Here is a 25,601-nt window from a genome sequence, read left to right on the forward strand (position 1 = left end):
TGATGGAGCAGTGAGCAAGGGACTCATGTCTGAGTATACCCTGCCACACCTATAGTGGCCAAAAACGATTCAGAAAAGGGGGTGGTGATGAACAGAGTGTCTGAATTAAGCAGACCACTCTTACCCAGTCCAAAGATCAGGGCTTGATCCATCACCGTTATTTAGCTCACTGCCCCATCCCAGCTCAGAACCTGGCTATATGCAAATTAGTCTGTCCCTGGCCCAGTGCATCATGGGAACAGGGCAGACCAAACTACCAAGCCAATTCTTCACCAGAAAGGAGACAAGCTACCGGGGACCGGTTTCTGGCATTTCAGCCTCGTCGGCCCAGCTTGCTTGAATCCTGATGGAGCAGTGAGCAAGGGACTCATGTCTGAGTATACCCTGCCACACCTATAGTGGCCAAAAACGATTTCAAGCAAGCCGGGCCAAAGACGGCTGTAATGCCAGAAACCGGTCCCCAGAAGCTTGTTTCCTTTCCAGTAAAGAATTGGCTTGGTAGTTTGGTCTGCCCTGTTCCCATGATGCACTGGGCCAGGGTCAGACTAATTTGCATGTAGCCAGGTTCTGAGCTGGGATGGTGCAGTGAGCTAAAAAACGGTGATGGATCAAGCCCTGATCTTTTGACTGGGTAGGAGTGTTCTGCTTAATTCAGATACTCTGTCCATCACCACCCCCTTTGTGAATCATAGGGTGTCAAAAGGGCACCCTTTTGCACCCCGGAAATGTGCATCTGTGCACATGTGGCGCACATACATGCCCTAAGGGCATGAATGTGTGCCACATGGCACTTTAAAAAAGCAAAAAAGTGCTTTTTTAAAGGAAATCGCTGATTACCACCAACTTGAAGTTGGTGGTAATTAGCGATTCCTTAAGGCTAAAGTGCACTTTCTTATGTGCCACTTACATTGCATTTAAGGAATCGCAATTTATGATTCCTTAAAGGCAAGAGCAAAATAAGGAATCACAATTTTGCGATTCCTTATTTTGCTAGTAGGTTCAAACTCACCTACATTGCTCTCAGCCAAATACCAATCGCAAACGCTGAAATTCTGTGAATTTCAGCTTTAGCGATCGGTATTTGGCCACCTACATCTGGCTCCAAATGATCAATCCCTGTAAGCTTTGAAATGACACTTGATGGAGCAGTCTGAAAAAGTAACAAGATGATGCCTTTAGGTGTTGGTTTGTGATGGGGCAGAAATCCGAGCGTGGCTGAAGATACGGGAGATGGTGAAGATTTTATTGCACAGCAGAGGTGAAGAGAGGATGGCATTTGGAGCACTATGTGTGACCAAGCAGTGAGACCGGTCTGTTATCAGATACACAATCAGGCCAACTAATATTCTGTGCTAATGAAAAACTCTGCAATGGCTAACTATCAACATTTTGAGCAATGGATCCAATCCCCTGAAAGATAGTGATTGCAGGCTGTGGGTGGGCAAATTGGTGTGGTAACAATGGTGGTTAACTGCATGAATAAGCTTATAATGTGTTTCAACAGCACCTGCAACCTGTGGGGTCCCGGGGTGATCAGGCACTGGTTGGTTATGCAGGCTGGATGGGAAGACAGACCAGTGAGTGATCCCTCAGCTTAACTGGTGAATAGCGGCAGGACCTCAGTACAAGCTTATCCTGTACTAGATACTCGTTAGCAGTATAGCAGCAGCCTGAGAGGAACACAGGCCTAAAAAGAAACATACTAGGAGCAGGTCCTCTCTCAAAGAATATCCCATCAGAAACCAGACAGAACCTAGCAAACGGTCTCCAATAATGCCTCACTTTCGATTAGATTCAATCAACCTCTATAGCTCCCAACTCTCAGGGCTGTCACTGCATTCCACCTACACCACCTTTCTTAGCAATCCTAAGTTGGCTCAGCACCTGTCATGGGGCACATTTGAAAGAACTGATGCTTCGGCATCGATGAGTCAGATTTCTTGCGCCTACTCCAAATGCCTTAACAACACAATGGATGTGCTGTATTTACAATACAATGCTCTACGCCGCAAGGATTCATAGATGCCTCGGAAATTCTGACGCATCTTTTGGCAGATTGCTGGAGTTGGTCGGAAGACTGACACAACTCCAGCAATGCATCCGAACACAGGCGAGTCCAATGTTAAAAACCCTGCATCAATCTTTAAGCCTGGATTGAGAAGGCATAAGGGTTTTGATGCTGTCAAGTCGTAGAGTGATGCAGTGAAAAGTTGTACATTTCACTGCGTCAGTTCCACGTGGCTTTTAATATGGGAACACCTAATTATACCTGGTGCAGGTATATTGTGACGCAGGTCTCTACAAACTGACGCATTGGGCCCAATGCGTCAGTTTGTAAATATGGAGCTGTATAAAGCACTGATTGCACCCCCGATGGTAAAAAAAAACATGATGCTGCGGTGGCGCTATCTCCTTGTATATATTCCCTTTTGTGTCATACTAGGCCTTTGTCTTGGTTGCTGTGGAGTGGCTGAATGCAATGGACCATAGCCTGCCCTGCTCACTAGATCCCCACAACTTATTTGAAGTTTTGGCGTGCGCATGTGGGTATGTGCCCTTCTAGGTCTTTACGTTTGTATGCCTTGACAGTGGCCTGGAGGCATGATGTGCTGTGCAGTTCCTGTGCATGGCATCCCCCAATTTGACAAAGGAAACAGAAGGCTAGAGGAGGTGTTTGCTTTTCACCTCAGACTTCCAAGCCGGTGTATAAAATGTATTCAAGTCCAATCGTGATCTGCATGTTGAGCCCTTCTCTAGCAGTTATGGGAGGAAGTGCACTGCCCTCTGACAGCTGAGGAAAGAAGCAATATGGCCTGACATCACACCTGTCACAGTGCGGCTGGGCGGAATTGCAAGAAAGATCAGGCCTGCAGCCGTTAAAGGGCTCAATGTCAGGGGGCAAAGCTTATATCGCCAAGCCAGTGAAGATATAAAAATGAGTTTTCCTCATACGTGCAAAACGACAGATTAACCAGGAATATGTGTGCACCTTATTCTTACAAAACGTGGCATGAAGAGAGATGCCAAGTGAAGCCCATACCTATAATCATTGTTTAATGCTTGATGCAAGATGACTTAAGATATCTGTTAACATTTATAGTGTAGATTGGCAACCGTGGTAGCACACGCCTCTGAGTTACTCTGCCCTTCTTGTTTATACCACCAAGCCCTCAGTGAAGGATGCACAGCAGTTTCATAAGGCGATAGCCATGCTTATTGGCAGTTTTGGACAATATTCACACTAGAATGTGATGCTGGAATTTACACAATAATGTATTGTTTCCGAGGTCCTCCTCTTAGGCGGAGTCCTTCCATCTTCACTTGCTCACTTCAAAGAAGTTTCTCTTTTGGCACATAGTGCCATGATTGTGGCTCATCGGCTCGGTAGGCTCGAGTTCCCTCAGTGTCCAATTGGTGGTTCCCTTCTGCTAATAGGTAAACAATATTGCTCTGTGATGAACTACTCGCTCTATGGTTGCATTTCCGCGGTTGTCTTGTGGTCTCTGTTTTGTTCATTGTCATTGATGGATGTTAGTAATTGACTAAGATGCTCTGGGTTTCCCAGCATGACGGGGCACAGATAATGCAGATTCTGACATATGACGGTGTAGTAAAAAGCATTCAATTTCAGACACAGCCTAAGATATAGGCACACACTGGCCCTTGTTAAAGCCTTCTTGTATGTCTTGAATTCTGCATGTTACCTTGCAAATAGAAGGCGCTGTTGTGGATATAATTGGTGTGTTAGGAGTTCGTCATTCTCTGCTTCTGATCCAGCAACTTTTGCTTCCTCCACTCTTCCTTTCTCTGATCGTTCTTTAATAAGAAACTTTTGTAGAAGGATGCTCTTTAGTGGCAGCCTACCATGCTTCCAAACCTACGTCCAACTGCATGCCTAGGCCCGAGTATTGTTTCTACAATCTCCTCTACTTTTGCAGCCTAGATTTAGAATATGATGTCTTTGCGTGCTCAGGTATGTTCATTGATGATGAAAAAGTTTGAAGGTGCTCGGGTTTAGCCAATGCAGGCCTGTCCTTTCCATTAAAATGTAATCAAAAATATGCAGCTGTGTTGAGTCCCTCATTATTTTTTGCCATTGAACATTTGCCAAGAAGGTAATCACAAAGTGCATGGTTTCGACATTTTTTAAAAAATTATTTTGGATTTTTTTTTTATAGTTGAGACATAAAACCCTTTCATGACACGTGTCAACCTACCTCTGAAAGTCAGTACTTTATGGCACTGTTGCACCAACATTTCAGAACATTCCGAATGTGTAAAGCCATTGCCGAGGGTGCCAACCATAGCTAATTCCACATCCCACAATTATAGTCCTGAGATGCATGCAAGAGTGCATAAAGAGAGAAGGGCAAATGAAAGGTGGCTAACGCCCGGCAAAACGTGGGCAAAGTGCTATTAGCCTCCATACAAAGTCGATTCCTTAGAGACAGACAAACAATTCCGAGTTGTCCCGTATGCATCAAGTTCACGATCAGACTTTGAAAGAACGTAGAGGACTCAGGACAGGCAAACATCTATAGTTAATTACCGTATTCGAAGTAATCTGATTGGCTGAGCCAATATTAACATTCTACAATTGCAGGTGTGCTTCTTCAAAAATTAATGATCGTAGAACTAATCCCTGACTTTTGAGGTTTTTTTCTTGCAAAACTAAATCATTGCTTCATTGTCCTAATGGAATGGAAAATGTATCTTGATGTTGAGTTTTACTCGTGCAAGGAAATCTTATTATTTATTCAGAAAGAAAGTCAGTCTGCAAGAAGACCTATCTGCATTGACCGGTGGCCAATATGTCACATCTAATAATACTCCAGGAGAGATTTCCATCTCTGCCCTTTTATGTACGTGGAGAGTATTCCAAATAGTTAATCACAGACAGAGCAACTTCGGGACTGAAGTGGAATGTTCTGTGTAAAATCAAAGCACACAAAGAGAAGCCCTCTAGCTAATATTCATGAAATATATCTGAAAGCAGACAACATCTTACTGCGTCTAGACAAAGGTAATATTTTTGCGAAGAGAACAATGTATAGATTACATAAGTTGCATTTGTGTACCATTCTTGAGCCTATACATAAATATATATAAGCAGATGAGTGCAATATATGTTCAAATGTACTTAGCGAGAGCATCTTATATATGGAAATGTACAGGAATTATGTGTGATTAATAACTGTTGAAATGGATGCACTGGCACTTTCAATTTTGAAGCTTCTAGAAATGTAATTTGGGATAAGTGGAATAGATGATGGAGGCATCTCTGCGATAACATTTTTATCTGTGGTTTTTATACATTAGCTAATGGAACTGTAGGATCCAATGTATAAGACGTTTTGAGAGCGGAAATATTGAAATATAAGATGCTCCTGGAACGACAGCACTTTATAAGCACATTGGTGCAAGAATGACATGCACTTTACAGTTATTTAGTATGAAAATCATACATAGTGCTAGGTGTCAAATATGGGACTTTGTGCAATATATATTTGATATGCACTTTCCTTGATGATACCTCATGTAAATGCATGAATGCACTTGATGGACAACGGCATTAGCACTTTTAAATATATGGTTTTATTTAAGATAAGATAATCAAGAATCACAGATACATTTCCCTATTTGCCAGAGTTATGATCATGCCAATATTAAAATGTTCTCATAAAGATCAACAAGCTTGTATAAAATGAATTTGCAAAACGATTAAACTGTACTTTATAGTAATATGTTTAGAGATTAGGATAATGAGCTGGTAGATCTGAAAAACCAAAGATGAGCACATATATCTATACAATGTAAAATGGAAGTATGAACTAGACTCCTTTTAGCAACATCATGAACGCTCTAGGGGACAGATTAACGAGGAAGTGTCGCAGCCCGGCAACGCAAGCCCTTTAGCTCCGCCACGCTGCAGTACTTCCAAAGCACAGCAATGCGACATATTTACAATAATATGTCGCATTCCTCTGCTTTCCCCTGCGGTAGCGCACAAACAGCTGCCAAGCACAGGCTCAGGCACCCTGGAACCATGGTGCAAGGATGCCTGCGTCATGGGGAGATTGTTTTTGTGGAGGAAGGGGCTCCTTCCTGCACAAAAACAATCACTACAGGCATTTCGATCTTCCAATGAGCATGCATTGAAAGAGGAAAAAACAAGTAGAAATGAAAACATTTCTCCTCGTTGCGCCTCCCTACGCCTCCCCTGGGGAGGCATAGCATTCAGACACATTTCCAGATGTACGATTCCTCATAAATCTGGAAATGTGTCTGGTTCCATGGGAACACCCACGGAACGCCCCTTTCACGCAAAGTGCTGCATGTAAAGGGGCCATATTTATGGAGCAGTAAAATACGCCACCAGCACATCACTACAAGTGACATACTGGTGGTGCAGGGGGCTTGTAAATCTGCCCTAGGTATTTTTAATGATGGAAAGTGGTGGTGGACAAACAGGACAATGTCATTTGAAAAAGACTGGTTATACTTGTGGACTCTATGGTCCAAATGAAGGCAAAATGCCGAAACACGTCAGCTGTCTTTTAATTTACTTTGTGATATTGTTCGCTACAAGAACGATGTTGAAAAGAGTATTGAAATAAAAGTTTTTTTTCATTTTTGCTAAATGAGCTACTCTCTTTGTCTTTCAGGCTACCGATTCTCCAAGGAGGCACCTTCAGCTTTATCACACCGACCCTGGCCATTCTGTCTTTGCCTCAGTGGAAGTGCCCAGAGCAAAATCCTCTTTCATCAAATGGCACATACACAAATGTATTCAATAATGTAGTCGATAACGTGGAACCATGGCAGTCACGCATCAGAGAGGTGAGCCTTGCATTGGTATTTCATTCAACATTTGTTCAGGACTTATAGTGTATAATCAGAGTTCCATTTGCCAATATCAGATATATGAAACTTAATCAGATAATTGTACCGTTTTAGAATACAAAGTATAACAACATAACAAAGCAACAATTAGCAATGAGCCTGCGTCAAGTGATACTAGAAGATTGTGAAATAAATAATGTGTCACAGAGTTGCAAAAGGGTAGAGGATGCAGCATGATGAATTCAGATGGCCAGTACAGCATTTCATTTACATCATCCCACAAAATGAACCTGGGCGGTTTGCCCCATTATCTGACCTCCATCTCAAAATTACTTGGTTATTGACCATTCCTTTACAGATCATCTAACCAGGAAAACCAAAACACCATGGTGCCAGCCCTCCAGCCTAAAGAAAGTGAAACATTTTCTTTGGAAATTAACATCAGAATAGGACTCTGCTTTCATCAGAATGGAGGAAGCACCTTGGTTGTGTTGTCTCCCCTGCATCACGCTAGCCCCACTGGATAAGGGGCAGACTGGGAACCAAAAGTAACCCTGGCAAAGTGTTTAAATCAGACCCTGCTCCCTTCCATCTTCGTACCTTACTGTCTCTTTCTAATCTCTTTCTTTCTCTCTATCATTTTTTTTACCTTCTGCTGCTCCTGCTGCCACACACCCAATGGGCATTACTCATAAACTGCATTTTGTAGTATGTAAAGTAGTACTACTTACATACTACAAAGTCTACACTGTGTAGGAAATGTACACCCGGACATAGTGAATAGTCAAAAGTAGTAAATTTACTACAAAGTGTAAGAGTAAATTAACATGTGTAGATATACTCAGACTCTAGAGCAGAGGTCTTCAAACTTTTTGATGCTGAGACCCCCCCGTCAGAAATCTATAAGCATAAGGGCCCCCTCCTGACCAAAATTTCTAGAACTTGGTACTCCTCATCATTGCCAACTATCAACAACCATAAACGCCCCCAATTTCCACAGCAAATCATTTTTACATTGGGGAAATAAATTAAACAGTATTTAGCAAACCAAAGGTCAGTACGAGAGCTTGGGGGCGTGGTCAAAGGTGTAGCTAAAACAAAGAGCCTTATTTATGACGCATTGGCGTAGGGCAGCTACGCAAGTCTTCTTACTGTGCTGCCCTACGCAATGTGAGAGGGCAGCAATGCACCTTATTTATGAAATATGGTGCATTCCTGTCCTTTCCCCCTGTGTTGGCGCACAAATTGCTGCCTAACTCTAACATAGGCAGCATTGTTTTTGTGCAGGAAGGGGCACATTCCTGCAAGAAAAGAATCCTGAGAGGGGTTTTCTTCTCTCTATGTGTGCTGCAGAATGCAGCACACATAGAAAGAGGAAAAACAAGGAGAAGTGAAAACATTTCTCCATGTTACGCCTGTTGTGGGGAGGCGTAAGGTTTTGGCGCTGCCGTGGGGTTTATATGGTTTTACAAATCTGGGCCAGTGTCAAAATCCAAGGGTGTTGCGTAAGCACACCCACTGCTATGGAACGCCTACTCGACATAGAAGCCCATTATGATGTCGGGCGGATTGCCTCCGCCAGGCTGGCGGTATCCACCGCCGGCCTGGCGGAGGCAATCCGCCCGACACCTATGCCCGGATTCCCCCCCGCCTTATTAGGATGGCGGGGGGGAGCGCGGCGGACGGAAAGACCATCCGCCGCTTTACCGCCGCGGTCGCCTTGCGACCACGGCGGTAATGGAATAATATGGTGGTGGTGTCCAATGGACACCGCCAGCCATATTACCATGGCCACATATAAGTGCCTTTCCGTAGCCACAATGCCACCACGGAAAGGCAGGCAGTGTTTGCTGTGGGGGCCGCCTGCGGGGCCCCCAGGTGATGCCGGTTTAGGGGGAGGACAGGGGGGTACCTATGGTACCCCCCCACATTTGCATAGGCAAAGCGGCAGGCACTGCGCGGTGCCTGCCGCTTTGCACATGCAAATGCGTTCACGAGTGTTTTACATTGTGGCGGGCGGTGCAGAGTGCACCGCCCGCCACAATGCAAAACATGGAGGACCTGCCCGCCACAGTGGCGGGCACATCCTAATTCCCCCTACGGGACCCCCACCCTTATGGCGGTCAGTCCCATTCTCCGTTAGGGTGGCAGGCAGACAAAGTCCGCCCGCCATCCTAATGAGCCCCCTAGTGTAAGGCAACGCAGCAACTTGCGCTGCTTTGTCTTACTCCATAGCTATGAGGCCATGCAAAGCCACACAGGATGACTTTGCGTCGCCTCATAGATATGATTGAGACGCTTGTGCCGCCAAAGCTTTAGAAAAGGTGACGCTAAGGCAGCGCAATCCTCTCATAAATCAGCCCTTCATATTTTGTTCGATTTTTAGGTCTTTCACCATCAGGTAGCTACACATAAAATAATGGGTAGCTTAAATGAAAAATAAATTTACTCAATGGGAAATGCACTGTAGCACACTTTAAAACCTCTATTATTTAATGCACTGCAGAGGTCTGTGTGTAACCAACTAGACACAGAATTAAATTTGAAGAATAGTGACGTGTATTTTTAGTGCTATGAGGTCACAGCCTGTGACAGAAAGCACAGTGAATGTGCACGTTGTTAATTTACACTTGCATTACACACATACCAATTTAGACTGCTACAAACGGTGCAAATAGTTTTAAAATAACATGGAGCATCCAAAATGTACATTTGAGTAACATAAGACCATAAGTATTATTTTTTTGTTGCATACTTGTCCCTTCAGCACCTCCCCAGGGGTACTAAGCACTGTGTAAATGCAGTTATGGTTAAAAGCATGCGCTTCACAGCCCAGTTGTTAACTCTTTGCACCACAATGCAAAAAAACACCAAATCTTTGGCATTACAATGCTTGGAGTGATTCAGGCAATTAAAGCCAGAACCACTCCGAAGCAACCTTTACCTTTGCAAGATAACTCATTGTGCACATTTGCCTGTCATTCAGGCAAGCAGGCACCCTGGCATGAACACTTAATTGAAGGATTGTTTTACCAGGCCTCTTCATTTTACAGCACATGAGTAAATTAACTTCAGATAAAGCATTTTAACGATCGGAATGAAGGGTCCTGGCCTTTATCCTAAAGGAAAAGGACAATTTGCATTCCAGGCAGACGTTAAGCCTGGAAATAATAATAATAATAATAATAATATGCTTTATTCAGCATATAAAATATGGTCATAAAAGATACAAGTTCATCAGCACATCAATATTAAACAAAGTTCATAAAGGAGCGTTACCACCACAACAATTAAAAAAAAGGAAACACATTATAAAAACAGTGCTCAGAAGCTATAAAACAACCTTAAAAAGAAACCTGCCCCTTTCAAGAACCCCTGGAAAGTCTTAGCTTTAAAGCAGTTCTTAAGAAATTGGAGACACAGAAGACGGTGGCAACGTCTGAAGACAGTTTTAAAAACAGCAGAGCCACACGGGCCTGCTTAAATCTGCGTTCCCTAAGAAGCCCCTTCAGAAATCTTCTCCTCCGATGCGAGTAATATGGACATGCGCGACCCCCCTTCCCAGACTCCACAGCCCCCCTGGAGGTTGTACCCCACAGATTGAAGACTGCTGCTCTAGAGTATGAGGCTGTGGCCTTCAACGGCTTCAACCTGTAGGAAAGTAGGATCTGTTTTCATGGTTACCCCACGTTTGCCTGGTGTCAGTGTGTTTTGACCTAGTCTGCTGTCATCCTGCTAATCAGGACCTCAGCAACTATGCTCTCTCCCCTAAACTGGTTCTGGTAAGTACTTTGGTACCTCCACAATTGGCTACTGGTGTACCCTTATAAGTCCCAAGTAGATGGTACTAAGGTATCCAGGGCATAGGTACACCAGGAGTCTCCCATGGGCTGCAGTACATATTGTGTCAACAATGGGAGTCCACTTGAAATGTGACTGCAGGCCTGCCATTGCATCTGTGTCAATTGATGCTTGCACCTCTCATGTCAGATATTAGTTTCTTATATCTGAATCACTGCACTTAAAACATATAAGTCACCTCTATGGCAGGCCCTTCAGTCCTGAGGGCAAGGAGCTGGATTTTAAGTGTGAGGGTGCCTCTGCTTGAGCAGGACACCCCTACAAACCCCAGAGTGGATTCTCCAGGCTTCGTAAGTGCAGTCAGTAATTTTAAGACATATAGGGGCTCATTACGTTGTCAGTAGGTGAGCCTCCGACCACTCGTAGGAAGCTCACTGATCAACTACGTAGATGGGACACGTGAAAGTAAGAGTTATTTACGTTAGCTGCATTTTTTAACTGCAGCTATTAGGGGAACTTAATTTTAAATTGCTTACTTCTTGTTCTTGGTCACTGACTGCTCCCCGGTCCACCACGGGTACGCCCGCTTGGTGTGGAGGGAGCAGCGGTCTCTGTTGTTTTCCGGATGGAGGCGGGGGAAGTGGAGCACCGACGTCAGCAGTCAGCTGACCGCAAAGGTTGAAATTCCATGCCCCACTCTCCGCGCAGCGGACGCGCGCAGCGGGTGCACCAAAGGCAAGCTCGTCTGCGCCCGTCCTCGACTGGCCGGGACCAGAGGCCCCAACCCCTGCTCTGATTAATAGCCAGTTTAAGAAATACTCTTCTGTTTTTTTACGAGGCATGCAGAAGTGCCCGAACACTAACTGCATCACTTTTAAACCTGACAGTACCATTCTTTCCTGCCCTAAGTGTAATTTCAGGTGTACCGCTATACAAGATAGCAGTCAGATGGCTGATATAGCTAGCAACATGAACCCAATTAGAACACCAGCAGCAGGGAGTAAACCCTAGGGAGATCATTTTACAGAGTTCACCTTTTTTAATTTAAATTGTAGATCCCTAGTAAAACACAAAGAAAATATCTTTGACCTCCTACACAATCCACAGTCACAACCTGCTGCAATACTCCTTACAGAAACCTGGCTACATGAAAGTTTGGGGCCCGATATTGCGGCTGCTCTCCCGCCCAACTACAAGATTGTTAGGAAGGATATAGTAGACAAATCTGGAGGCGGTATTGCTATCATTTTTAAACAAGAATATTCATCTAAATGGGAGGCTGTAGAACTGGAGAGGTGTGAAGCAATTTTTTTTAGGCTTCTCCTGTCTCTGCAGTTTACGCTTACAGGTCTTCTAGTATATCGACCACCTGGCCCTGTTGGGCACTTGACCACTAGCTTTCCTGAATTCATTACTCCTTTTTTACTCAATGCAGCTAATTTTACTATTTTGGGTGATCTCAATGTGCATTTTGATGACCCAGTTTGCAAGATTGGCACCACTTAGAAGCCATGAATATGTTTCTTTGTAACTCAGGCCCCACCCATAAAGCAGGCAATTTGCTTGATCCGGTTTTCTCAAATGTATCTAATGTTTTATGTCAAATGGCCCTTCCTTTAACCTGGACGGACCATTTCTTAGTAAGGTTTAAGATATAACTTCAGTTAGGGTCCAACAAGCCCTTCATTCCTTTGTCTAATCGCAAATGTAGAGATTGGAGGAAGTTGAATACTGACCTCTTCAACGATCATTTGGCAACTAATAAACCTGCCATCTCTTCTATTAAAGTTTCAGATGCCAACATCATCCAGACTTGGATTACGGATGCGGTGGAAGCATGTCTACCGTTATCCTTTAAGAAATTTAACAACCACCGTCCTCCTGCCCCTTGGTTTACTGAAAAACTAAAGGTTGAAAAATCAAGATGTAAAGCATTGGAAAGACACTGGAGAAAAGATTATGCTTCAGATTGTAAACATAATTATAAATTCGCCAAGAGAAATTATAATTCTCTTTGTCAAACTGCCCGTGCTGAATATGTAAATAGCACTGTTCTATCAGCTCAGAATAATGCGAAAGTACTGTTTAAAGTAGTTGGCAAACTCTCTGGAGCATCCTGCCAACCAATACCCATAGCACTTGATGAAGCACACTGTGAAGCAGTGGCAAATTTATTTTCTGAGATGATTAACAAAATGTATACGGAACTTGAAATAATAACCACTAAAGCTGAGCAGCAAAACCCTATTACATCTAAGGGTTTAGCATGTAAAAATTCTGAGGAGACTCCTCCATCTCTATCCTCTCATAAAATTACTAGCTGGCTCCCATTAGACTCTCAGTCCTTTAATGGTATTTTAAAGAGCCTCAAATCAGGTTCCCCCAAAGATCCACTCCCAGTGCAGATTCTTCAGAAAATAAAACCTAATATATCACAGAGCATTATGGAGTTACTTAATGCCTCTTTAAAAGAAGCCACCCTACCTGCAGAGTGGAAGCACGCGATGGTCCTTCCTCTCCTAAAGAAACCTAATGTGGACCCAGCTGACCTCTCCAATTTTCGACCTATATCACTCATCCCTGTTTTCTCAAAGATATTAGATAAACATGTGAACCAGCAACTTACACAGTTTGTGGAAACAAATAAAATCTTGCACGTATCCCAATCAGGATTTAGAGCTGGATACTCCACAGAAACCACTCTTCTGGGAGTTACCGAAACACTTAGTCAGCTCCTTGATAAAGGGGAAACGGCGGCGCTTATTTTGTTAGATCTAAGCGCCGCCTTTGATGCTGTGTCTCACCCCACACTAATAAAAGTTCTTCAGTCAGTGAGGGTTCAGCTTTGGAATGGAAAAAAGATTTTCTAACGGGCAGCACCTTTCAGGTCTTTTCGTTTCTTGCAAACTCTAAAACTTATAAATCCCCTAGTGGTGTAAGACAAGGCTCGATCCTGAGCCCTATGTTGTTCAATCTTAATGTAAGCCCTTTAGCCAGCATTGCAGAAGAAGCTGGGTTGTCCATCTGTTCATAGGCGGAGGACACCCAGCTTCTCTTTTCTCTATCGGCTTATGATGCTTCTAAACCATCATTCTTACAGACGGGGTTGAACAAAATAGCCAGTTGGATGCATACCAACTGGCTAACATTAAATGGTGAAAAAACTGAGGTTTTAATCTTGGGTAAAGATTAAAGCCTCTGGGGCCCACTTCATTGGCCACAAGAAATGGGTACATTCCCCAAGCCAGTCCAATCTGCTCGAAACTTGGGGATAGTGATCAATGGTCAACTGTCCATGAAGCAACAAATAACCAAGACAGCTTCTATCTGCTATACTATTTTGCAGTGGCTCCTGTAGATTATACTATGGATGTTGCCAGGCCCTATGCAAAGAACCGTAATCCAGGCCCTGATAAGGTCTAGATTGGATTACGGCACCATCCTGTATCTCGGAGCAAACAAGGATGTGATAAGCAGATTACAAGTAGTGCAGAACTCAGCTGCGAGATTGTTATGTCGCGTTCCCAAAACATCCTCCATTTCAGGCTCCCTGAGCGACTTACACTGGCTAAGAATCGAGTACCGGACTAAATTTAAGGCCCTATGCTACATGCATAAAATTAAATCAGGCACTGCTCCCCGTTACTTATGTTCTTTGGTCCAGAAATATCATCCTACTCGTCTCCTTAGATCTTCTTCCCAAGCTAAATTCTCAATCCCCAGATTTAAATTAGCACGCACGGGGAGGACGCTCCTCTTCTTAACTGGCCCCTGTGCTATGGAATTCACTCCCATGCCTGCTTTGGCATGAAACCAACCACAAAAGCTTTCGTAAAAACCTTAAGACCTGGTTGTTTAATCAATAAATCTTGTCTTTCTGCTGCATCCGTCCTTGGCACCGGGAAACCTCCGGGTAGCTGTGTGTCCTATACATTTAATTTAATAATAATAATAATTTAAAGTCCGACAGCCTAAATACAATGTAGGTGATCGTAGTTTAAACCAGGCGGTTGGAAGCAACACATAATCCCCTATGGAAGGCGTTTCTGCCGTGGGGATTATGATGTCGGTTTCTGACAGGCTCTTCATGTCGGGCTTTCCAACATTAAAAGCCTGTCGGAAAGTGACTTTGGGTCTCCCTAGCAAGGCCCCCACGCAGTGCAGGGATTAACAGAAACTCTCATTTCTCAATGGGAGCTTGTGCTGTGGCCGGTTTAGAACTACAGCACAAGCTTGCAAACGCACCATTTGTTTTTGCATTGTAATTGCGGTGTCGAGACTGCCAACTGGAGGTCGATCAGTCCAGAGACTGCAATGGTGTTGTGCAGATGTGAGTCCGCCCGACATCGTAATGTTGCCATTGTGGACATAAGTCATTACAAGATGTCTAACTATATAAGGGCTGCACAGAACTGGTCATATTTGGTATCAAACACGTTGGAATCATACCCCAACACCGATTCCAGTGTTGGAAAATGATCACCTTTACTGGAGGCCCCTTAGGGGACCCCTCTGTTCCCCAGATAACAGCCTTTCAGGGTCTGCCAGAAAGCTAGTGCTGCTGCCGACCACAGACACAATTCTGCCTTCCTGCTGCTGAGCCAAGCTCGAGCAGGGAAAGGTAGAACAATAGGCTTAATAGTGTTTCTATATGTGTAAGTGTGGGTGCGAGAGTGACTGTATATCAGAGGGTATGACAGCGTCTCTATGAGAGTATGATTGGGTGCAAAAGTAATTACATATATATATATATATTTGTTCGGTATACACTAGCTAACGGATCCGTCACAGAGCTACACGGGGGCCTCGCTGAGCCCTACAATGGGTTCCTCGGATATCGCGAGTGGGAGAAACAAAATGTTGTAAAGCATTTGCCACTACAGTAAACGTGCTTGCCTTTCATTTTAAACATACACAACGGAACAGAGAACCTCTCACCTGACCCCTTCAATTAGAATTTGTGCTTTTTAGATTTGTTCTTTTTTTATGTGTTCTAGCCTACAGCAGTTGTGATTGAAACTTTAAGTTCTATCAAACTCTTAGTGTTCACTATTTTTAAATAAATATATTGAAACTTTTTTATGTGGAACTTAATATAGCACATTTTGCTATTGTGTAGCACTGCAAGAAACGAGTGTTCCAATTAGTCGAAAAAGTGATACCTATTTTATCACTGTCTGAAGGATGAAATCCTGAAACATCCATGCAGGGAATCAAAGCAGTGCCCTGGAGGTTAAACATAGATCCACGCAAAAAGCACTATTCTATCAGATATAACCATATACATACACAGTAATGCCATGTGAATTAAATAGAATGATGCGTATAATCTTTTTTCTTTACCCCAATGTTATGAAACACTAGTTTTGATACACTGTTCATTTAATTTATTTTCACAAAGAGCCGCAATTCATGAATGGCCTTACAGCAGGAAGAATTTAAAAAGAAAACACTACTAAGACATATATCTCAATTGTATGCACATTTTAACATACTTTTCTTGGGAAGGCACACTCCTTTCCAGAGTGTTTTAGCCATATGACTATTTTAGACTCTGAAGTATCTTGTGATCTGAGCTTGCAGTGTTCCGTATAGAAATGTCACAAGCTACCACACTCTTCATTTGTGTATGACAACATCAGCTTTCATCCCTGCTAACTTTGCGCATGTCCTGGTGCCCTAATTATTCTTGTTAATCATAAAACCTAAATAATTAGGCAAAGGAAGGGGGCTGCCGCAGGCCCCTAGGTAGCATTAAGTATTAAACAAAGAAACACTGGTTTTCCTGTTACGAAAGGATCTTGGTTGCACTATAGGGAAGTAATTGGAGGTGCATGACACCCTGCATCCCCTCTAGACTCATTGTCACATTATTTGCTGCCCCAAAAAAGCCTGTAACACCATTACTGCTGCATGCCCCATCGCCTCTTCTTTTGTGTTCAGCCTATGTTGCAATTTGTGACCCTGTTCTTCCTGCACCATTAACTGAGACTTAGAAAAAAATTAAACATCACCCATTGAGAGTATGTGTGAAGAAAAGTAAGTAAAAGAATAAACAAAATATGTGGATATAGAAAACCCAACAGGAAGAACCCATTTTCAAGATAAATGCACAAGTTTAAAAAAGCCTGTGTTGGACCTGATATCCTTGGTGTGGTTTACCCCCCTACTTACTTTCTTCCATCCTCCTGTTTTGCTGACTTAGGTTTTGCAGCCTTTATGACTCTGCACACTTTATCATTGCTAACCAGCGCTAAGGTAATTGTGCTCTGTCCTTTAAACATAGTGAAACTAGCGTATACCCAATTGGCACATTTCCTTTACTTGCAACTTCCTAGTAAAGTGTTACTACTTGCAGCAGTATTTATTGTGCCACCCACTTAAGTACCCTTTTAAATTTTGGCTCAGACCTGGCATTCTAGCCTGTGTCTGCAGTTTTAAACTGACATTTCGATCTGGCAAAATAAGCCTCTCACCAGGCTGAAGCTTTTCTTTTTAATGTATATATGTCACTCCTATGGTAGGCCCTAGCAGCCCAAAAGGCAGGGTATAATACATTTGAAAAGTTGGACATCTACCTTAAATATGTCCTGGTAGTAAAAAAAAAAACTTACATTTGTGTTTCTGTACTTCAAGGCCTACCAATCCCATAGGATCACATTGGGTTCCCTGATTATATTTATTAAGTGCTGACTTTAAATTGGGAACAGGTAGGAATGTCACCTTTGTTGTCTTTGCAAAGCCTCTTAATGGTAAAGACAGTTTTTAATTACACTTTTATAAAGTTCAAGAAAAACAAACTGTACCTAGTCTCACATCAGTTAACAAACACAATAGTTATTAACTTATGATCAAGGAATTTAATTAGCATAACCACATTTTTTCCATAGTGTATTATCAACCTTTTTTTAACACGAAATTAACACATCAACACATATACTTTGGAAAAACCACACCTATAGTTAAAATCTAATTAATTTGAAAAACTCACCATTTACACAAAGACAAGAATTATGAGCAACAAATTGTGAATTTTACAGTTTGTGAAACTTTTGACAAATATTAAACAGTTCGTGGCAAATTAAAATGCTCCAGTTCTCACTTTTTCACATATGGAGCATCCTATTTGTCTCTATTGGCCATACTCCCACATTGAAGCTGCACAGGGGGTGAAGCACCTTATTTCTGTAGACCAAAAACATACACCTTTATTCACTAACATGTTCCCTGATTTCAGTGATCACTTAAGCAACTCCCTAGTGATCGATGTGGATGCATTTCAAACCCTGTGATTTCTGGTTCTCCTCAGGACCAACAGCTGGAATCAACTGTGAAAAAATTAGAGGACATAATAACAATAACGAACTATGTACAATTAACACAAGTACTGTATTTAAACTTACTTATACTTCCCTCTCTCGCAATTACAATTTGTACCAAGTTGGAATTGCTTATTCCATCATTATCCAGTTACTCCACTTCTCTAGAGAAACCAAAGCACACTCATAATTACATTCAACACTCTGTGGTATCATTAATTGTATATGTACCATTTCTCCCTGCATGATGTTGCAACTTACATGTTTGTTACATAGTGTGGAGCCTCAAATCCTTTAGAGTTACTCAGGGGTACATATAATCTCATATTTTCTCCTATTTTTCGAGGTATTTTCAACAGGCTTCTAATTTATGACTGGAGTCTCGGTCATCTCCTTCCCAATCTTTGTTTGATTTAAAAGGCTCACAATTAGTTTCAGTTTACTGCGCTTTTTAAGAAAACGTTATAGAAAAAAACCAAAGAAGAGCTTACTTCAACTCCTCTAAACTCCTGAATATCACGCTGCAGGCTCTTGTCAAACTTTAATTTATTCAGCGATGTCGTCTTCCAAATATTTTTACAAGCTGGGAGAAAATGAAAACAAATGTCCTTGCCTCACTTGGTTCACTTCTACTGCTTCTAAAATCGTGTCTCAGCTTGCGACAAGAAGGAAGTGGTAGCCCATGATCCTTTTTATAAAACGTATAAGTGATAGACTTCAGCACAGATGGCCGTGAACTGCTCTGCAAAGTATTTCACAGTCAAGCCTTTCTGCTCACTCATTAGAAAGGTGTTAGCATTCATTCCAATCCACAATTTGAAAACAGTGGCATCGAGTAAAATAAACCTCACATCTTTGTTAGCACTACCTTAACCATGATGCATCAATTGAAGGCTGACAACAGCCACACTGCAATTTCTCATTACTACGATTCCATCATGAGTGCGAAACCTTCACCAGGAGTGCATAGCCTCGGCCACAGCTGCAGAGTCTCTTTGTGAATCGGCCCTAGGTGTAGCTGGCCGTTGGTCTTTGTGTATTGCTCTCAGACAGTTAGACAAAGGGGGAATTGGTGTTGGCAGGGTGGCTATCTTTGACTTCATGAAGGAGGATGATGTCACATACCACACTTGCACACTCACAAAGGGTTTTGACACTAGTCTTTTGTCATCCCAGAAAACCAGAGGCCAGAGCACGAAGGCAGGAAATTCAAACACCTCTGGGGGTAAAAGTCTCTAGAAACTTCTACTTTATAAATGAGCACCGCAGGTAAATAATGGACCCTCTCTTCAGTACACCTCTGGACCTGTGAAAGTCTCAGAAGGACAAGTGTGCCACTCTGCAAGAAGGACTTCTACCATGTTGCCCTATTGCCGTGCTACTCTGCTGCTGACTGAAAAGGACTGAACATGCATCTTGAACCCAGGAACACTAGAAAGAATGACTACAAAGGCTAGTTGGCTGGCTTTCTAAGAAAAGCCTCAGAGACAGAAATGGTCCCAACCATCTTGATCTCAGGACCTGGACTCTGTATGACGTGTGTCCTACCCCCCAGGAGGTGCCACTCCAGTCCTGGATCCTTGGAAGTGGGCTTGAAAGCAGCCGCGGCCCGTGGAGGGAATTACGGTGGGGCAGGGAGGCGGGGAGGGTGAGGGGCGGGTGAAGGGTGCTAAAAACCGGCATATGGATAATTGCAGGTAAGTAAACAATTTAATTAATAAAACGAATTTCGTAGCGCGCACTGCATCGCATTTTGCGATGCAAGGAGGATAGCTATATCTGCAAATGTATATTGTGTTTTCGGGTGAGGGAGTAAACCTATATACAGCTATCTGCATTGTCCCAGATAGAGGTGCCAGTCGTGTCCTGGATTACATCCCCCACCATTGACCAGAATGTGTAGGATATCCGCGTCCATCAATTTACATCTAGGACAACTGATTTGTGCATTTTATGCAGTTGAGACGGTGCGGGGTAAGGTATGCCCTATGAAGAATCATATATTGAATATATTTAAATTTGGCGTTTCTGGACATCTTTTTGGGCAACTCCAGCACAGACGCCCATTCTTTATCCATCATTTCTTTATTGAGGTCTCTCACCCATTCTTCCCGTAATGGCACCAAGGAGCCCCGAGCATGCATTCTAATGCCCCTATATAACCAGCAGGTTAGGTGTTGTCCCTCTCCAATCAGGTAGAGTACATGCACCAGACCATGTGTGGGGGGCTCATTCCCATTCGGGGACCAGCATTTCTTTACATAATGAACAATGGTAGTGTGTATCATGGATAATGTGTGGGGAACTCCCTGAGCATGTGCGATGTTGCGGTCGATTAATGTGCCATCTATGTACAAGGCACCCACCATTGTCACCCCCTCTTGTATTCATTGTGCAATCTTTCATTTAGTTAGGAGCACCACTGGTGTGGGTACGCCAAGTATTGGAACGTTAGGTGAGTATGGGATAGTTTGTTTGGTGTATTTCAATGCACGTTTCCAAAACTGTATGGCTCTTTTAAGCAATGAGGGAAATTTAGGTGGTATTTTAGAATCAGGCAAAAGCAGTGTGGGCAGAGTTCCCAGTCCGAGTTTTTGTGCTGTATAACCGATTTCATTTAAGTTGCAGCCTGATAGCCAGTATGATAGCCATTGCAGCTGCCTAGTCATACAGTATGCCCGAAAGTCGGGGGCTCCCAGCCCCCCTTACTCTGGTCTCAGTTCTAATTTTACGAGGCTCACCCTCCGGCACCCCCTGCTCCATATCAGGTCCATGAGGAGAGTATCTGATGTATGAAAGACACTTGCCGGTATCAAAAACAGTATGTTAATGAAATAATACAATAGTCTGGGCAGTAATACCATCTTGGAGATGGTTATTCTCCCCATAACTGAAAGGGGCAGTGGGGTCCAGAAGGATATCTGGGCCCGTTGTGATCTAATTGCTTTCATGAGATTCTCTTCTAGGAGGTCCTGAGATATTTGAATTCACAAATATTTGAACGTTTGTGGTGCAACCAACAAATCGAGTTGTGTTACAAAAAGACAAGGGAACCCAAAAGGTATAGTATAGAGAACTTGGGCAGTATTATATTCTAGAGAACAGTGGTCCCTATTTTAGGAGCAGGAGTTACAAAACAGGGAATAATCATACTCCACACACCATATGCAATATGACTAAACAATATTGTAATGTGCAATGGTGTAGATAGTAATGACTTAAGTCTGTAAAATTCTAAAACACAAGTATACAGACAGATTTTACCTTGCCCTTTGGCCATTCTGTATTCGTTGTTGTGTCTCAATGTTCTGTGGGTCACGGTTGTGCCCACTTGTCATCTATTTTTTGAAACTCCTCCGCATTTTATTCTCATTTTGGAAAATAAAATTCGTGTCCGGCTGGACATAAGACATACTAGCTATTCAGAGTATGATTATTCCCTGTTTTGTAACACCTGCTCCTAAAATAGGGACCACTGTTCTCTAGAATACCAACAAATCGAGCGCACATAAGTGGACAAGTCCTGGATCCTCCCTCTCTTGCAAAAAGAATGCTTGTGACTTTGTAGCGTTAATCGCCAGACCCGAGACGCAGTGAAATTGCTGAAATATAGTAGGAATAAGCTCTAGGTCATTGGTTAGGTCTTTAATATACAGTATAAGCGTACACTATGTATGTTGTTGCTCCTAGTATAATCCCCTTCTTTGCAGCATCCCTCCGGAGTCTAATGAGTAGGGGTTCTTTGCTAAGACAAGTAATATCAGTGATAGAGGACAGCCCTTTCTTGTTCCCCTCGCCACTGGGTAGGGGCGAGATATGAGGAATCCAGTATGGACCCGGGCAGTGGGTACAGTGTATAGCAGTTTTACCCACTTCATATAACCATGGGGTATGCCGAATCTGTCCAGAAGTGCAAACATATATTCCCAATTTAGTGTATCGAATGCCTGTTGGAGGTCAAGAGAGATACTGCCAGTATCACAAAAGATCTTGGCAGTGGCCTCCATAACATAGTGTAGGCGCCTTATATTCAGGGAGGTGGTGTGACCTGGAATAAAACCACATTGGTCCTCGTGTATGAGTTTGGGATGGTGCGGGAGAAGCCGGCGGGCCAGGATCTTACTAAGTATCTTATATTCAGTGGATAGTAAGGAAAGGGGGCGATATCCTGACATGTCTTGCGGGTCTCTATTTGGCTTAGGTAGGGATATAACTAGGGCCTACATGGTAGTTGGTGGGAATAACTGGGCCTCTTGGGCTGCATTGTATAGACAGGGAAGGTGTGGGGTGAGAGTGTCAGCAAAAGTAGACTAAAATTCTGCTGGTAAGCCTTCGAGACCGGGGGTCTTATTACGAGGGAGTTCCTTGATGGCCGCCTTGATTTTGGCCCTAGTAATCAGGGCATCCAAGTCCTCCTGGGCGCTGTCTGTCACTTTGAGAATGTGTCTATCTGTTCCAGCAGTGCATGCTCTGGGGCGCTGTATAACTTCTCATAATAATCGCTAAATGCAGAGTTGATTTCTGTCTGTGTGTATACTATGGTGCCATCCTGCAATGCCACTTACGGGATTGATATAGGGGGGGCGTGTCGCGCAGTAATCGGCCCAGTAGGGTGCCCGATTTATCTGCTTCGGCATGTGCATGTTGTGTGTAAGCTCACTAGTCAATGAGGTGTAAATCCTCAAGGAGTTCGGCATGTCAAATTCTTCCTTCCTGTAGGTGTTTGTGAGTGGAGGGATCGGTGGTAGAATTCCTCTCCAGTTCTTGTAGGGAATCTTCAAGTTCCGTAAGACATCTTTGATTGCCCATCCCTCTGACCAAGTCCTAAGGAGCTTTGCATTTTTAACGGAAACGGCTCACTAAACCAGCGCATGAGAGCGATCTAGGTTTATGTCTAGAGTGGAAATGCAGTCCCCTCCCAGAACCACGGGATACCCGGCCAGTCCACTAGGACTGTGCTCAGATTAGGAAGGAGTTTATCCTGGTCATATTTCGGAGCATATACACTTCCTATTATGATGTGTATCCTTTCTAGTGTCCCATGGAGCACTGTGTGTCTCCCTTGTGGATCTGTTTGCTGCTCTAGTTTCACGAACGGCACCCCGTGCCTGATCCATATGAGTGCACCTCTCGCAAATGCAGAGTATGATGTAGTGAATAGCTGCTCTCTTCATTTTTTGCATAGTTATCTGTCAGATTAATTGGGCATGGATCCAGTGTCATTTGTGTACTGAGCCCATAACCCTAACGTACCAAGTTAACACTTTATATTTGCCCAACATTCCCATGTAAGCATCCGATCATAAGTACTGTAGTAGCCCCGATATACTCGCCATACATTATATGTTGCCAAACAAGGAGTGAGCCATACCCCCAAAAAATACAATGCAACTAAAAATCCCAATACTAGGGCAAGCATTAACACTTTGCTGGTCCAAACATTAAACAAAACAATCTTAAAGTCCAATCGGCTAGCTAATGCAGAGACTGCAGGAGGGGGTGGTTCCTTTACAGAGCATAGTTCCTTTGTTCTAGACAGAGCTCGACACTTACCAGGGCCCGTGTCACATGCATGAAGATATGGGGTGCCTAGGGGAAGGAAAACATTACAAGGCACATTGGTAAAAACATACTTCGTTCCAACACGGACTCTTGTCAGGATGAGGTATAAATCATCGCGTTGGATCTCCTATTTTCAGCCAAACAGTGTTTGAACTATTTGTGGGGTGATCGACGGAAACAATGGGTCATTACTATCAGAGTTGGGATGTACCATGTTATCATACGAGTGTTCAGAAGAGGGTGTCGGGTTAGGGTCACGCATGGTGGCCACCGCAGCCAGCCCGATTCTTGACCCAGCAGAGCTTGCTCCGGTGATGGGTTCTTCGCTGCAATTCTACGAGAGGATCTGGTCCATCGTGTTCTCTGACCCAGTGGCTGTTGTTGAGCCTATCGGGTACCCTGGTCTATATTGGCCAGAACTTGGGGGGAAAGGGTAACTTCCAGCCAGTCGTTTTCCACCTGTAGGCTGTCAGAAAAATAGGACTTTTGGTTGGGCAGGATTTTCAGACGAGCAGGGAATAGTAGTGCGTATTTAAGTTTCAGAGCTTGAAGCCTCTTTTTCAAAGGGAGATAAGAAGCCCGCTGCTTTTGAACCAATACTGTGTAATCGGGATATAGGGAAATCCAGTGGTTTTCATATTGAAGGAGCGCTCGTTCCTTGGCCCTCTGAGGGAGACGATCGCGATCCTTGTAGTTCAGTATAAGGGAAATCATTGTTCTCAGCTGTACTCCTGTAATCGGATGCCCCGTGTGCCCGTTCCACACAGAAGAGAGGTGATAGTCCTTCTGGCGCTATCTATTCTCTTAGCCACTGCTCCAAGAATTGTGTTGGGTTTGGGCCCTCTGATTGTTCCGTCAAACCCAGCACACAAACATTGTTGTGGCGAGCCCTGCCCTCAGTGTCCTCCACCCTGTCCTGTAGGTCGGCTAACTGTTTCTGTATTTGGGTAATGCTCAGAGGCTGACCATAGTAAATAGCTTCTTGTGGTCCGCCTTCATGAGAGTAAACCCAGTGGACAGGGTGCCTATTTGTTGTTCAATAGATTTGCGAGAGTCCCATATTTCCTGTAAAATTTAGTCCAGTTTGTCTGGGGGGGGGGGGTCTTCATTAGTCGGTTGGACACAACCGATCGAGGATGATTGTGAAGTCATGTCCCATTCACCCTGCGACTGTTGGTCAACAGGTGGCATCTCCCATGTCTTGCCTTTCGTTCACCCCATATAGAAGTAGCTAGGGAACAGTAAGGATACTGTTTGTGGCGCAGTTCTGTGATATTGGCTTTGGTTTGTCAAACAAAATGGGGTATAGGAATAGTAGTCAGATTCGGGATCAGGCACTCAGCCGCAGTCCAGGACTGCTGGTCACGTTGAGGATTTGGTCCACAGCATGGACCCACCGCATTCAGTCATGGAGTGGAGACAGGCCTAGGCTCCACTTTCCACAGCTAGAGCCCAAGGGGCTGCATTATAGCTCGGCAGCCCAACATCACTGTTATAACCAGAGCATCTTGTGCATGAACTCCAGGACCCGGTTACCAGTGACCACAAAGCAACTTATGTGCCTTCTGTGAAGTTTTCAGCTGGAAGGGAAAGGGGACCCAATCCAAGCTCAGCCGCAGCCCCCTGCACTATCCAGGGGATCCCGCAGATTTCTGGGCTTGTGGTGGCAGGTAGGTATAGTAACAATCCCCATGCATTTCACGCTAATGTCTGGGCCAAGGGGCTTGGTTGCTCCTCCTGGCACTTCACACAAAGCTCATAGGAGCGGCACCCATTTGTATATGCTGACCAGCGGTGCTGTGAGAAGGGCACTAGTCACACCTCCAGCCAAGCGTTCAAGGTGCAGCGGGGACATAGGGAGTAGCCCACATGGGGCGACCGGGGTGCCATGTGGCAGATTCACTGAATACGGCTGGAGGGGGCACTCATCTATACTCACTACGTACCACCAGATTTAAGCCTTTCTCAGTGGAAAGGTGCACAGGATCCGCAGTGCACGGGGCGGCTCCACCAAGGCAGCAGCCCCCCGTCACCTTGTCGGCGCCACCAACGGGAGGAGCACCCGCACCAATCCAC

At 43.9% G+C, this 25,601-nt stretch overlaps 1 protein-coding gene across 1 annotated transcript in view; it reads left to right on the forward strand.

The window, feature by feature from the left end:
* Positions 1–25,601, forward strand: part of LOC144772266 (solute carrier family 23 member 1-like) — a 984,472-nt gene that overhangs the window by 308,051 nt on the left and 650,820 nt on the right. The window contains exon 4 of the mRNA XM_078656497.1: positions 6,666–6,840. Within this exon, the coding sequence (XP_078512623.1) occupies positions 6,666–6,840 (175 nt within the window). The remainder of the gene's footprint in view (positions 1–6,665; positions 6,841–25,601) is intronic.

The sequence above is a fragment of the Lissotriton helveticus genome, chromosome 1_1, assembly GCF_964261635.1.
Source record: "Lissotriton helveticus chromosome 1_1, aLisHel1.1, whole genome shotgun sequence".
Taxonomy (NCBI): domain Eukaryota; kingdom Metazoa; phylum Chordata; class Amphibia; order Caudata; family Salamandridae; genus Lissotriton; species Lissotriton helveticus.